The 16676-nt window shown below is 38.4% G+C and overlaps 1 protein-coding gene across 1 annotated transcript; it reads right to left on the reverse strand.

The window, feature by feature from the left end:
- Nucleotides 1-6435: 6435 nt before the first annotated feature.
- Nucleotides 6436-8029, reverse strand: LOC140120542 (uncharacterized). The gene is made up of 3 exons (XM_072139548.1): nucleotides 7889-8029; nucleotides 7649-7802; nucleotides 6436-7531 (listed from the first exon to the last, which is right to left on the reverse strand). Exons 1-3 carry the CDS (start codon nucleotides 7935-7937, stop codon nucleotides 6769-6771), a joined length of 966 nt encoding a protein of 321 aa, XP_071995649.1. The 5' UTR covers nucleotides 7938-8029; the 3' UTR covers nucleotides 6436-6768.
- Between the last annotated feature and the right edge of the window lie 8647 nt (nucleotides 8030-16676).

Genomic DNA, 16676 nt, shown 5'->3' on the forward strand with positions numbered 1-16676 from the left:
AGATTAAACGGGGAGCTTGCAGTTACCTTCACTCAGCCCCGCCCCGTGTATTCCTGTGCGTTCCTATGATCTGTACCGCAGCAGCGGCACCTGGTGAACGGTTGAGGAAGTACCTTAATGAATTCCGGCCGTACCCAACTCCACCGCAGAGAATGTGCCGCTGGATCGCAAATGGCCCGGGTACAAAAAATCTGCCACTATTTTGTTGTTGTATTATTTGTTAACAACTTCAACCAATTGTGCTCTTTTTTATTGGGATGGGAGTCACTAAATTTTTCAAAACTTTTTTAACAGATTCCTTGCTTCAGGTGAAAAATATTCATCGCTACACCTGCAATATTTGATTGGTCGGAGTACAATTTGTGGAATTGTGAAAGATACCTGCAAGGCAATTTGGGGGAAGATGGTACCTTTCGTCATGCCTGCACCTTCACTTGTGCAATGGGAGGAAATAGCACATGGTTTCTTTGTAAAAACCGCTTTCCCAAATTGTCTTGGCGCAGTGGACGGAAAACATGTGCGCGTTATCCAACCACCAAATTCGGGATCACAATATTTCAATTACAAGAAATATTTCTCTATAGTGCTTTTGGCAATTGCAGATAGTGAGAGCAACTTCATTTCTATTGAGGTTGGTGCTTATGGGAGCACTAACGACTCTCGTGTGCTCGAGAGCAGCATTTTATCAAAACACATTTTTGAAAGACATGCCAATCTGCCATCCCCCGCACCTCTTCCGGGAACTAACATCAGCCTTCCACATTATTTTGTAGGGGATGAAGCATTTGCCCTAAATCCTCATTTGCAAAGACCATTTTGTCAACGCGGACTTACAATGGAAAAACGATTGTATAATACTCGACTTGGACGTGCCCGCAAAGTTGTCGAGTGTGCATTTGGCATCTTAACTAGCCAGTGGCGGGTACTTCGCACAGCTATGTGTCTAAGTGCAGTTAATGTTGATTTGGTTGTAAAAACATGTTGTGTTCTACACAATTTTTCTCACAGAATTTCTCAACGCGACCAACTCAGGCAATATGATGGGCATGGTTGCCAAAATACAATTGCCCAATGTAATTGTCGAGCAATTTCTGGGTGGAGAGTGAGGGATGAGCTAGCTAAATATTTTAATAGCCCCCAAGGTGGTGTTAACTGGCAATACAGTAATGCCTTAAATTAATTAAGACAAATTTTTTTAATCAAAATTTATTTTGCGCATTTGCAACTTTAAAGAATTGTACATTTTGCACTGTGTAAACATGCTCCAAATTTGCAGTATTGTAGTTACTTACCTTTGCATTTGTATTTTGTGAACAATTTTACTTTTAAATATATCTGCTTTGACAAACAAGATTTATATGTTATACAATGAATTTTTTTTAAATTACATGAACTCTTTACTTGATGCTTATAAATTATTTTTAGCATTTTCCGCAAAATGCATTGACTACTCATATTGACAAGTTAAATGAATTTGTTTGGTTACATCATTTTAACTGTGCTGTGTTCTATGGATGTTGGTCCTATTTTTTTGTTTTTTTGTAAGTAGAAAAAAAAATTACATGATAGTCTATTATTTTTGTAACATTACAAATGTGTTAAAAAGCGTGTTAAATAAAGTTTGAATAAAAAATAGACATATTAAAATAAAATCAACTCCATAATGAATCAAGTTGCATTTCTGTTTTTCATTTGAGTGGTTAAAGGGGTTAAAATCTTTATTGTTGGCAATGAGCAATAGCTCGTGCAACGACTTAAGTGGATGAACAGTATGTGAATCCTTTTTGATTTTTACAATATATAATAATTTTGTTTATAAACGCACAATACCAAAAATTTTTGAATTCTTTTTGGAGCCAAAAAAGGCTGACTTTTGGGAGGATACAAACATCACCATCCAATCAATTCACATGTTGTTGTCTCTCTATGAAATCATGTTGAGCTATACATAACTGCATCTTGTAAAGACAAAATGAGACATGGCAGTGCAAATTCTGTAAAGAACATAATCTCCATATTGGGAAGGACACCTATTGAAAATTTGTCCTCTAAGACTATTACATTCACCGAAATAAGTGACAAATGTCATAGGATGGACAAATCTACAAAATAGTTTAAATGCCTTTTGACTTGTGTAATCACAATGCTAGCCTACTAAACGGCTTAAAGTAAACCTACCACTTGAAGTGCCAGGTTTCGGATGGAAATACGGAGGCCAAGCTCTGGTTGGGCTGGTGCAGGAGTTTTTTTTTTTAGTGTTTTACACCGCGGTTTAGTGGTTTAAAACACTTTTTAAACTTTATAGCCGGTGCAGGGAGGTACGCGCTCGGCGCTTAACATGCGCACGGCTATACCTCACTTCCTATGTAGCCACGTGCATGGTAAGCGTCGAGCGCGTCCCTCCCTGCGCCGTTGATAAATTTTAATAAGTGTTTTAAACCGCGATACCGATACCGTGGTTTTAAACACTATCAAAAATAAGCTCCGAAACCAGCTCAGCCTGAGCTTGTGCTTGGTATTTTCTTATGAAACCAGCCACGTCAAATGGTATGTTTCCTTTAAATATTTGTGTTTGCCTCATTTGTTAATAAAGTTTGCACATTTGGAAAAAAACAAAGTCAATTTCTCCAAAACATGTAGACATCTAAATATGAAAAGTATTTTAAAAAGGGGTCATCAAAATAAACGTTGCCAAGAGCTACATACCAAGCTAGCAATTCTGTAGAAATTTTTTGGATTACAGTTTTAAGTCCAGCACATGTGATTTGTCCTTCTTACCTTGTTTCTGCTGAACGTGGACAGCACTGTAAATAATCCGTATGCCCATGTTCAATATGTTTCGAATGTTACAGATTTTCCAAAATGTAATGTTTTTTAGTTAGAAAAAAATTACATTTTCAAAAAAACTTAACTACCGCTTTTCTTAGGTCACATAGTATTGCAAGCAGTTCCATACTTAAGACTAATCGACTTTCAAAAGACCCCTAGTTATAAATGGACTACAGGATATTGTAAATCTAGTGTCCTTTTGTCATAGTCTACAATAATCAACTGTAACAGTTATAACTGTCGTCTGTAATGATTCTTTGGTGTTATTCCTGATTATTACGCCAACCCAACCGTTTAAAGTTCAAATTGTCACAGACAAACAATTCCAGATTGGAATTACATAGATAAAAAATACATTTTTGACATACATACAAATTCCACAAAGGGAAAAACCAACATACCTTGGCTTGTATGTAACCAGGGGACTGCCTCTATTAGTTAATGTGGTATATGCAGCCTCAGCCTGTGACATATGGATTTACTTATGAAAGTCACGTAGTAACAGTAGTGCTTCAAATGTGATTCCACCAGTGACTTTGCTAACAATGGTAGTGTAAGGAAATTGTGTTGCACTTGGCAGATTGTCGTCAATGAATGTAAGCAAAGCGTTGCCACCAGAAATACAGCAATAACTTTGAACTTTGCAGCGTAACTTTGGAATGTGCATAATTTGGTGTACATGTTTGTGCAAACGCTCAAATTCAGTGTATGTCTAAGTATGTCATCCTATGCAAACATAATTGAACATCTTATGATGCTTTACTTAAAGGTAAGAATTTTTTTTTTTTTTTTTCAATTCTAGTAATTGTTGCTAAGAAGGCAAAATTTTTGACCAGTACCTGTGTGGATAATGTCCTTGTGCCACTACACTCTATATTGGAAATCGCTAAAGGTTTCTAAATTAAATAGTGTTGTTTCTACATTGTCTCCATTGCAATTATCCATATAATTTCATAACCTAAAGTTGTTGTTTACATGATACGGTATACTGCACTTGTACCTTGATGTTGAAAAAGGACCTTTTCTAACGCAATGCATTTCAAATTAGTAAGGTGTGAATTTTTAAAAATTTACAAAACCCCATTCCCTTGTTCTCATTACTTACACCAGCCTATAATGGGACTGGATTGGTTGCCAATAATGGTGTTTGGCTACTTTGAAAAAATGCAACATGCCCTTCTGCTAAGACCACCTTTTTTTCAAATAATACAAATTTGTGTTTGCAATATTTCGACATTTGGCAAATAAATTTTTTGGGGAAAATAGAGTAGATGTATGTTACAGGAATAGCTATGCTGCAATGGAATTGCAAACACAAAATATTTTGCTGCGGCCTCTGCTTGTGCTACATGTACTTGACGGTACCGTTTGACATAGTATTTTGTCAATCGATTATTAAAGTTGATTTTAAAGACAGAAGACAAAATGTTTGGTGTTCTACAAGTGTCATTGCTCTAAAAACTTAGACTACACTAAGCACATGAATATCTCCAATTTTCATATTTGTTGGCAATATGACTTACCTGCACTCTTTTTTAAAAATGTTTTTTGGTTTATAAAAATTTAAAAACATGTTATTTGTTCATAAAACAAATGTTTGTTATTTTAACTAATGTAAGGAAGAGTGTACAACTTTAATCTAGAATTCTTTAAATATTTCTGGAGATACTTGTTTGTTGTTCAGTCAGGAAAGACACTCATATTGGTTATGCATTTTTTTAATACTATCAAAACACAATAAACAAGCAAAAATTTTTTTTTAATTTTACAAAAGTTCCTTAAACAAAGTATACATTTGCTTTTGTTTTTTAACTTAAAAATTGAAATTATTGTCAAGAAAGTGTTGCTCAAGTTGTTTGTTGATAAAAACTTGTGATTGCAACAAAACTAAATTATTAATTTTATGGCAAACAACCTTTGGCTTATCTCCAGCTAAAGGTGCAACCAAACAGTGTGCCACAGAATTTTTTTACACTTTTAATGAGGTATGTTAGTCAATATGTTGACAATTAAATGTGCACACTGTAAAAATTGTTGTTTTTCAAAAACTAATCGCAAAAATGTCAACATTTTGGCTGTGTTTTTTTTTCCAATGCTCTGTATTCTTTTAGACATGTGTGCTACTGTTTTTTGAATAAAAGTAATTGAGTGAACTATTGAAAAGGCATATTTTGCATTTTTGAATAAAATGGTAGATAGGGTTTTTTTTGTGCAAAAATGTGACATGAATCAATTTGCTATGTGGGAGGATAAACAATGGCACATTGTTGTTATGGTACAGATGAAAAGATTTGTATATGGCTGCACTGTATAGTGTTTAATATGCAAAAAATTTTGAACGTTAGCACACTAAGTTGCGCCAGAAAATTTAATATAAGCTAAGTAATAATGTTATAAGAAAACGATCATGCGTTAGGTGCATTGCAATTGTGAATGCCAATATAGTGGCATAATTGGCAAAAATATGTTTACTATTGTCACATTGTGTGGCAATTGTTCCTTGAGTGTGATAATGTTAAGTATGGGTAACTCAACATGTCACACATCCCTAGCGATGAAATATAGTAAAGAGAAACAGGTGGGATGTGTAAGAGGACAACTATATTCAATGGTATGTAGCCAAAAAAGTATCAATTTATTTATACATAACACTAAACACTGACATTTAAAACATCTAAAATGAGCACTCCAAGAATAAAGCGCTATCTACAGTGCATGACAATAACATGTCCTGTTCTCCCCCTACTGAAGATTATATTGAATCTAAGCTTGGTGTTGGTACGGATAATTATGTGATCAATAATGGACTATGCATTGGTTACCAGTGCGGTCATAATATAAGGAGTATCCCACAATCAATATATGAAATGATGCTTCAAATGGGAACAAACAATGCAATATAGTCTAAATACAAATCAAAAAAGTTGATATCACCAAGTTGTAAGGTGGGGGAGATCAGGCGGCCAAGGCGCGTGATCTCCCCCACCTTACAACTTGGTGATATCAACATTTTTTATTTGCATTTAGACTATATTGCATTGTTTGTTCCCATTTGAAGCATCATTTCATACATTGATTGTGTGATACTCCTTATGTTATGACCGCACTGGTAACCAATGCATAGTCCATTATTGATCACATAATTATCGATACCAACACCAAGCTTAGATTCAATATAATCTTCAGTAGGGGGAGAACAGGACATGTTATTGTCATGCACTGTAGATAGCGCTTTATTCTTGGAGTGCTCATTTTAGATGTTTTTAAATGTCAGTGTTTAGTGTTAAGTATAAATAAATTGATACTTTTTTTGCTACATACCATTGAATATAGTTGTCTTCTTACACATCACAACTGTTTTTCTTTAATATATTGAGTGTGATAATGTTAACTTAAATTTTTTAAATGTTTTTACAATAATGTATGCTATATATTCTCAAAAACTTTTATCAAATCTAAACTTTGCACAAAATGGCCACTACTCCCATTTCAAACCAAAAGACATTGTTTCTTTTGCATATTTGACAATTTTTCACATTTTCACATCTTTTTTTTTTTTTAAATTTATGTGGGACATAACTTTAATTGCAAAAAAAACCAGTTACATACCTCACATATTTATATTTTTTCATACGTCAACAATCCAGTATTTGCTTTCAAATAGGATGGAATAATGTATGTTTTGAGCAATACAACTATTTTAAAGGAGATGATGTATTAAGTACACCATGCAATTTTTTATTTTTCTTGACATAAACCATAGAGATTTTGGTGTATTGGACATAAACATGGAAAATGCAAGTGCATGTTCCTTTTTAAAATGTAAAATCAAAATTGAGAAAGATTAATTTGCATCTTTCAAAACCAAGGCTGCTGTTGTCGTGGAAACACCAAATTGTATCTTTTAAAAAAAAAATATATATATATATGTGATGAAAACTAATTACCACCATGGAAATCACGTCCAAGCTGGCTACCGCTTGGCAGATTTTCATCCAACTGCTGTGCTTGGGCAAAATTTTGCCGAACCTGCAAGGGGACATTTGGCTGCCAAGGGGGTAGCTCTGCATTAAGTAATCCAAGGAAAGATGGATTTTGGACAGGCTGATATTGTGGTGGGTTGTAGACGGGCACAGGTGGTTGTGGCAAGAGTGCAGGCTGCTGTAATGCAGCTGCACTAAAAGTGGGTCTCCGGGCCGGAGCAGCTTGTGGCAGAATTTGGTGAAGAGGTGGGGGTGGTGGTGCAGCAAGTGCATTCCGTAAGCGTTTTAAGATTATATCTGCACCAGGCAAATTTTCTGTTTGTGAAAAAATTTCTGGTATGCCAACGACAAATGTCATGAATGTGCTTTGCTTTTCCGTTTGCAACTTTCTACATTGGCCGGCCACAAGATGGCCAAAACCATCATATAAATCTTCAGACCCTACCTTGCGCAATAAGTTAACTGCTTCAATCTCAATTGCCGACACATTTGCAGTTGACGACTCAGTATTTCTGCGTCGAACTGCCCGAGTACGTTGCGCAATCGGCTGACTTTCTTCAGGCTGTGGCGTGGGAGATTCTTCAACCACTGGAGACAACAAATCCTCTTCAAATGGGACATTATCTTGTTCCATTCCTTGGGACATTGTCAACGACTCATCTTCCATGTCAGTTCCGTGTGTCTGGCTGGAGTCTTCGTCCACAAAATTGCCTTGCGTTCTGAAAAAAAAATTCAATTTATTAATATACACCCTTAATGTTTTAAATATTATTGTAAAATGCATTGTAAAACCGTGCAAGTGAAATATTGTTTGAAACTGAAAAATATATGCTTACGATCGCAGGCTCCGTGTTGGTGCAAGGAACATTAACTCGTCGAAATGTTGGTAAGGTCTCCGGTTTGTGGGCGAAGAGCCACTTTTTTCCTTAATTGCAAGATCCTTCCGGAATCGGTCTCTACAAGAACGCCATCTTTTGCGCAAATCCTCTTCTAAAATAATTTTAAAATTTTAAGGTTAAAGTAACTGTGTCATAAATAGCCATAGATAAATGTTGAAATTTTTCGAATGTACAAACCTAGTCTCCATTTTTCACGCGATGGTAGTGAGGGCCATCTACTATCCATCTCCCGGCATATTTCATGCCAAAGATTTTCTCTCTTTTGATTGTCAGAATAATCCTTATATGTTTTGTCCCAAAGTTGGGGCCTGGCTTTGACCTGCAAGGCATTTTTAATGTAAAAATTAGAAGTATTGCTTCTGTTCAAAATTGTCAAATTTTTTTGAAAAGAAAAAAAAACACCAGCATTGCACCCAAAATAAGTTGAGAATTCATAAATGTTAATGGTATGAATTTTTATTATTTTTTTTTTTTATTTCTATTAAAGCACCTTTTGTTTAGCAATGAAATGGGTACACTTAAAAAAAGGAGAAGCGCCAAAATTCCAAATAATCATATATTTTAAAGCGTCTGCTTTATAATTCTACTTATACTCCAGCATCAACAATACATGAAATAACCATATATAGTCAATTGTAAGCAAAGCCAAAGCCAAAGGCCATAATTGTTTCCCTAAAAGTTTGGCAAGATTTATCTTTTTCGATATCTTTAGGTATGGTTTTTTTTAGGTTTTGTAGTTAATTAAAGGGATTTACACACTTAAAAACATTGCAACATTATGCATCCGAGACATTATTAACCAAAAAAAAAAAGAAAGGATTAGTCCAGCTAACAATTTAAAAATCAAACACTGACAGATGATGATATACTTACCCGATCCAGAGCAAATCCTGCAATGCCTTGTCCTACGAGGGTTTGGTGCAGCCGACATTCAGTCATGGCTGTTTATTCTGCGCTGAATTCCGTCTATGTTAACCTGCTTCTTCCTGGTACTTTTTAGGGCATGTTTAATATTTTTTTGTCCAAAAATCATTTTTTGTACTGTCAAAACCCGGGGGGGGGGGGAGGGGAGTTGTGCATCGTCCACAGCCCCCAATTGGTGTTGCATGCATGACAGTGGTGATGCGTCCCCATGAAATGAGGGACAACATAATCAAGGGTAATTTTGGGGAACATCATAAATTTTTCCAATAACTAGCTAAACTGCGGGCCAATATACCCATTTTTCAATATTTAAAAAAAAAAAAAAAAAACAAAACATATGGTATCGTCAATCCTTGGCTACAACCTCTTACTACGGAGATGGCTTTTGCTGCACATCAATACCTAATACCCACATTCTATGCTTGCACCATTTGCTGGAGGTAACCATTTTTGGATTCAATAAAAGCATGGAGACGCTTATCAGCCACAATGTTACATGCACTCGCTGATCCCCGAAAATCATAAGGGGGCCGACAATCAGTTGCTATGGTAGCCTTGGATCTTCAATAGACTGGAGGTTTAATGGCTTCTGCATATGCATTGCAATGAGGCAGTCTCTCAATGTACAGTATAGTGTGCAGAATTTTAATATACTGTAATACATTAGTATTGCAGTATATTGACAGTACCGTCTCACCATCTAGGCTTATGGAACCCAAGATTGTTGAAGAAATTCTAACAATATAAATTTAAATAGGATAATGTATAGTAATCATAATTCCCCCCCCCCCACTTTTCGAAATTACTATTATAAAAGGCAATAAACACGCAAATACACAGACACAATCCCAATTGTGCAAAGTTTCTACCTGCGTCCATATTGGTGGAATGCATCATATGGTCTGCCCTATAGTGTACCCCACAAAATGGGACATATTTACTTACCCGGCCCATTTGTGATCCTGCGGCGCCTTCTCTGTTCTGGATTTTTGTCCGGCCGGGATTTATGAAGGCAGTTCCTCCGCCGTCCACCAGGTTGCGCTGCTGCGCTGAAAAGCATCTCAACGCGCCGGAATGCACCACCTGGGACCAGGTGAAGGTAAGCGCTCCCCAAGCGACACTTTTTCGGTTTTTAAATGCGGCAGTTTTTCAAAATACGTCGCATATTCGATCGGCCAGGCCCCCCCCCAAATTCCGTCGCGGCCATGCCGGCGCCAATGCGCCACAATCCAATTGCGTGCGCAACAATCCCGGGGCAAATCATGTACAATCAGTGTCAATCGGAAATATTTTGGTAAGGCCCCTTCCACACTAGCGTTGCATTTCACGTCAGGGTGCAATGCGTGACAAAGTGACGTTTTTGGCTGCGTTTTTGTTCCATTTTTCCGAGGAGTAATTGGCATTTTTGCGTTTTTAAGGCTCGTGTTGTTAGCGTTTGATTTGCATTTTCGACGCAATTTTTCCCGCGCAAGTCAATGGGAGACTCGAGCTTTTTTCAAAGGGACCATGGTTTGGGATTAAAATGTGTTATTGAGTTGAAAATTAATGTCTTCTGATAAGTTGCAAACATCTGCAATCTATTCTTCACTGTTCCCAGTGTATATTATCTCCCGACAAGTTAGCAGATGTGAAGAACAGTGAAGATTAGAATAAAAACAGTGAACACAGTGAACACAGGATCATTTAAGAGAAAAACACAGTGCAGAACACAGTGCAGAATAGATTACAGATGTTCGGCACATCTGCTTACTTGTCGGGAGATACGCGCGGAACGGTGCGCCCAAAATAGCATGTGAAGAACAATATATATGTGTGAAGAACACATTGCAGATGTATTTAAGCAGATGTGCCGAACATCTGTAATCTATTCTGCACTGTGTTCTGCACTGTGTTTTTCTCTTAAATGATCCTGTGTTCACTGTGTTCACTGTTTTTATTCTATTCTTCACTGTTCTTCATTGTGTTTTTTTAATTAAATGATTGTTCGCGAGCAGGGGAAATACTGTTATTCCGGTCACCTAGCAACCCTTACGTTTAAAACGCATTGCACTCGCATTGCACTTGCAATGATTGCGAATGCAATGCGTTCTTGATGCATCTCCATACACTTGAAGGTGGCGTAAAAAACGCGCGTGACACGCAAAGGTAGAGCATGCTGCGATTTTGACGTGCATGAAAACGAACGCAAGCACGCGCCTGAAACCCAACGCTAATGAAGAAAGACCCATTGAATACAATGGGACAGAGTGCAATGCAAGTTCTGCGCGTCAAATGCACGCGCAGAACTTGCGCGTGAAAAACGCCAGTGTGGAAGGGGCTTTACACATCGGGAAAACGCGAATTGGGCCCTTAGGAAATGACCCCCAATGTGTCAATTAATTGAGCATATATTGTGAACTCTACACACATATTGTTGGTGAGGCAGCTATTGCTGCCATCAGTAAAGCAGAGGAAAAAAAAGCATATCCAAATTTTTTTTTTTGCTTTAATTTTAAAACGGGTGGTAAAAATTGTAAAAAAAATTATAATAATAAAAACATCATTTAATTACACTAGCATTTGCTAAGAAAAAAAAAAAATTCATATTACAGAAAAAAAAAAATTACTATAACGATAACACACCATCATCTACTTTGCAGATAAGACTAGCAGACACATTTGTATCACAACAGTACTCTTTAATCCAGAAAAGAGCGAGACACATAATGATGGGCAAAAACATTGTGCAAAACACATTACTGACGAAACTTACCAGACCAATAAGCTTCGAAACATCCATTTTCGGGCGCTGATAGGCTGCAGTCTCCTTACACCACTCCCGCGCGGCTGCAACTGCTGTCCCGAGTGCGCAGCACACAAAAGGGCGGGTGAACTGCTGAGGTACTTTGGCGCCTTTCCCAAATGTCGCGAGAACACGCGCTCCACACCATCCAGACGCATTGCGCAACAATATCACTATGCACAGACATGGACGCAGGCGGTAAACGCATCCGCTGTCCAATATATCTCTCCACAACTACTTACTAACCGCACACAGAGTTGAAGAACGCAACGACTGCACATGCATATGTAAGTCACATAGACTTCAATTAGTAGGTCTCGGCTGCGTCTCTAGCAAAACAAAATAACGCTTGCGGTAAACGCAAGCGTGACGCAACGTGTGACCGCACCCTAAAAGGAGGCTGGTGCTTGGCATCATTGCTTCTCTTCTGTTAACAATGGTTATCTCTAAAGAAACATATACAGTAATCATTGCACTGCACAAAACTGGCCTAACAGGGAAGAGTATTGCAGCTAAAAAGATTGCACCTCAGTCAATCAGTCAACAATCTATCGCATCATCAAGGAATTCAAAGAGAGAGGTTCCAATGTTGCCAAAAAGGCTCCACGGTGCCCAAGAAGGACCAGCAAGCGCCAGGACCGTCTCCTAAAAGTGTTTCAGCTTTGGGATCGGGCTACCAGCAGTGCAGAGCTTGCTCAGGAATGGCAGCAGGCAGGTGTGAGTGCATCTGCGCACACTGTTAGGCGGAGACTCTTGGAGCAAGGCCTGGTGTCAAGGATTGCAGCAAATAAGCCACTTCTCTCCAGAAAAACCATAAGGGACAGACTGATATTCTGCAAAAGGTACAGGGAATGGACTGCTGAGGACTGGGGTAAAGTCATTTTCTCTGATGAATCCCCTTTCTGATTGTTTGGAACATCTGGAAAACAGCTTGTTCGGAGAAGACGAGGTGAGCGATATCACCAGTCTTGTCTCATGACAACTGTAAAGCATCCTGCAACCATTCATGTGTGGGGTTGCTTCTCAGCCAAGGGAATCGGCTCTTTCACAGTCTTGCCTAAAAACACATCCATGAATAAAGAATGGTACCAGAATGTCCTCCAAGAGCAACTTCTCCCAACCGTCCAAGAACGGTTTGGTGATCAACAATGCCTTTTCTAGCATGATGGAGCACCTTGCCATAAAGCAAAGGTGATAACTAAATGGCTCAGGGAACAAAACATAGAGATTTTGGGTCCATGGCCTGGAAACTCCCCAGATCTTAATCCCATTGAGAACTTGTGGTCAATTATCAAGAGACGGGTGGACAAATAAAAAACAACAAATTGTGACAAAATGCAAGCATTGATTGTGCAAGAATGGACTGCTATCAGTCAGGATTTGGTCCAGAAGTTGATTGAGAGCTGCCACAGAGAATTGCAGAGGTCCTGAAGAATGGTCAACACTGCAAATATTGACTTGCTGCATTAACTCATTCTAACTGTCAATAAAAGCTTTTGTTACTCATAATATGATTACACTTGTATTTCTGTATGTGATAAAAACATCTGACAAACACACATAAAAACCAGAGGGCAACAGATTGTGAAAATATAATATTTGTGTCATTCTCAAAACTTTTGGCGATGACTGTAGGTGCAGCAGACTTAAGCTGTACAGTCTCATTCTGTGGGTTCAACCATCTTGGTCACAGTTCAGACTGTCAGACAGTGAGACTCCGCCCACCATCACCTCAGGGAGTTTTGTCTGTGATTTCCCTGCACTGTCTCTTTTAGACTCTTGGACAGAACATGGTGCAGGAGGCTTTTCCAAGGAATAGGCAGTTATTGATCAATTTGGGATACTCTCCCACAACTGCCAGAAATAAGGAAAATCTTTGCCCATTATGAACTCGACCTCCAGGTCTGTACAGATTTCAAGCTCATGAGTCACAGTCCCAAATATTTTTTGTTGTCAATATTGTTGCTGAAGACCTTTTCATTCCTGACATACTTGCAGGTTTTGCATGCTTGCAGTTTTTAAGATAATATTTTTTACATCCTGGAATTGTGGAGTGTAGCTCAATACTAAAGTTGGTTTGTTGTAAAACATTTACCCCTACTTAATGAAAATCCCATTCTGGGAGTTGGATATAATGTGGTAGCTAGAAGGAACAAAACTCTAGGTAACTTATTGTCACCATCAATGTATCCTCCAGTGGCGTAACTTGAAGTTGACGGGCCCCAGTGCAAAGTCTGTATCAGGCCCCTGACTATAATCTATTGTATATAATACTAGTCTCCTCATATGGGAAATTGACACCTTATGGGCCCCCTAAGCCTCTTGGACCCGGTTGCAACCGCAGCCTCTGCACCCCTTCAAGTTACGGCCCTGGTATCCTCGGATACATGGCTAAATATGGTGGGCTTTCATAGATGTGGTGGGATCCGATGTAAAACCTGCAAGTATGTCAGGAATTAAAAGGTCTTCAGCAGCAATATTGACAACAAAAAATATACTATACAAAGCTATATTAATTGTAATACGACCAATGTGATTTATATGATTTTTTGTGATGGATGCCAAATTCAATATATAGGACAGAAGAGCAGGAAATTTAGGACAAGATTCCTGGAACATCTCAGAGATATAAAACATCCGGAGGGTAAAAACTTATCGGGTGCATCTAAACACTTTTTGAATGTGCATGGGGCAAAACTGATAGCATATGCCTTTGAAAAAATTCAAAAGAGGTGGGGACATAATTTCGCTACTAAAAAACAGAGCAGTCTATTGGCAGTTTACACTAAAAACAACATTCCCACTAAGGATGAACTAAAAAAATTAATTCATGAATCATTACCAACATTAATCAATTGAAAAACAAAAATAATTTTGACACGCGGCTGTGAATTTTATTATGTTATTGTTACTATACAGCAAATTTTTTTTTAAATTATATCTTGTTTTTATCTTTTTAGTTCCCCCCTACAAATTATTTTCCATCCGGAAACCAACCGGAGTCTCGGGATGCGTCTTTTACAACCAAGATTATTATAATACTTAAGCCAACCTAATCTGTCTATACTTACCGGGTAACCGTTTCTCCGAATTGGTCCGGGCTGGATCTATTTCCACGGGTTGGAGACATGTGCACAGTATAATGAAAGTTCCAATGACAGTTAAACAGGTTGCAGTCAGGTTTGATGTTGGGTTTCCTTGACAACAGATGGAGAATTACACACAAACGGAGACTGGCAGCCACTAGGACATGGCGTATCGTATGTGCCAGGGGAAAGGTTTTACGAGTCACATGAAAGGTCATGTGACATATTACCAACAAAGGCAACAAGCGTCCGTAACAACGGAAGGAGAACTTTCAGTCTGGCACATGTCAACACTAAAGTAAAAATCAAGTGATGCAAGATGAATAATGGACTTCATGCTCATGTTCACTGTAGGAGAAATACAGGCAGTCCCACCTGGGACCGGAATCTAAGTGGCACCAGGTCGTTCCACAGGTGCGACTAGCCCGCGGTGGCAGCCGAGGTTGAGGTACAGAATCGGTATCCAAGGTCAAGGTCAGGAACAGGCACAAAGTCAGGGCAGGCAGCAGAGATGCAGAGGTCAGATCCGGTAAAGACAACGGGAGATCAAGGCAGACAGGTATAGGAACGCAGGGAACAACACAAGAGAGCTTTCTCTAAGGCTGTGAGCTCAAAGATCCAGCCAGGAATCCTGGGAACAGTCGGCCTTTAAGGAAACCCGGGAGTGCCAACGCCAATCAGCGGTGCACTGGCCCTTTAAATCCCTGCACGTGGACCAGACCAGACGGGAGCAGGAGCGTGGAGAAGTGAGTTTGATGCTGCATCTGGGGGGCAGCGCCACAACGGAGAGGGGTACGGGGTGTGCCCACTATCCGAGACATGGACCAGGGGGCACCGTGACAATTACTGAGATGCAATTCAAGTTTAAAAAAAAACCCACACACATATTTTTACATATTTTATTACAATAAAAACTCCCAAACACACCCTGGATGACTTTTTTATATAAAATTTCAGTCACCACAATCCACCACCTACATGGATGTTAAGGAAAATGTAACCCTTTAATAAATTTGAAATGAAATAGGATTAAAATGAATGGCATTCACTGCTTCAGGTTACAGGATATGTCCTTAAAATGCATCCTCACATGTAAATGGCATTAGAACAGCAGCGCTGGCAATGTTTCGGTGCTACTGTCTCGCCAAAATTAGCTGGTTTTAGACCTTGCCAGTTATGCAGAGCTACTGATGTGGAATCCAAAGACTTGACCCAATTTTGGAAACTACATACATAAGGGAATTTAACAATGGGTGTTAAAGTATTTTGTCCCCTTCCCCCAAAATTTTGCAAAAACATTTCCAGAAATTCAAAATTGTAAACTAATATGAAGTATGATGTGTCACAAGACAAAAATTCTCCAAACGCTAATTTAAATAACTTCTTATGCTTATTTATAACCAATTTTAACACCTTCCCCACATTTTTTAAATGATAATCCTCAACATGCAGAACTAGTAAATCAAGCTTATTACACTGGCTAGCATGCAGAGCTGGTGCCACAAGATGCAGATGTCAGCTATATATTACAGCTGACACCCTCCTCTAACATGCATAACTGGAGCTAGCAGGTGTCAATCTCTTACACACTGCAGACAAGTATGGCTTCTGCGGCATTCTGTCCTTGATTATACCCCTCTGCGCCCCATTTGGAGGTTTGCTTCTATGATGGCTCCCAGGTGCTACCCAACGCTGCCACTGTCAGACCCTGCCTCTGCCAGGCTCCCTCTGTAACTGTATACCCATGTGTCATACATATTTGGTATTGCCACATCCCTAATAATCTGTACAATGTGAAGCATTTTTGGACCTGCATGATTTTTCATCAGATTCTTTCACAAAAAAAAGTTAAAAAAAAAAAAAAAAGAGATCAAAATAAGGTAAGTGCTCCAAAATTATACTACTGAAAAGAACAACTCTTCTTGTAAATAATAAGCCCTCAACAAGCTTGGTTAAGAGAAGAATACAGAAGTTATGCTTCTGAAAGTATGGTGATGAGATTTTATCCAATTGTGTTTTCATTCTGTAAAATTGGGCAAATAGAAGAAAAATATATAAATGAGGTATCACCGTATACAAATAACAATATTTTTATGGTACGGTAAATGGCAAAAAATCCAGAAAAAAAATGTATGACTTTCCTGAACACAGAAAGTTAATAAAATTTCATCTA

Source organism: Engystomops pustulosus, chromosome 3 (genome assembly GCF_040894005.1).
Source record: "Engystomops pustulosus chromosome 3, aEngPut4.maternal, whole genome shotgun sequence".
NCBI classification, from domain to species: Eukaryota; Metazoa; Chordata; class Amphibia; order Anura; family Leptodactylidae; genus Engystomops; species Engystomops pustulosus.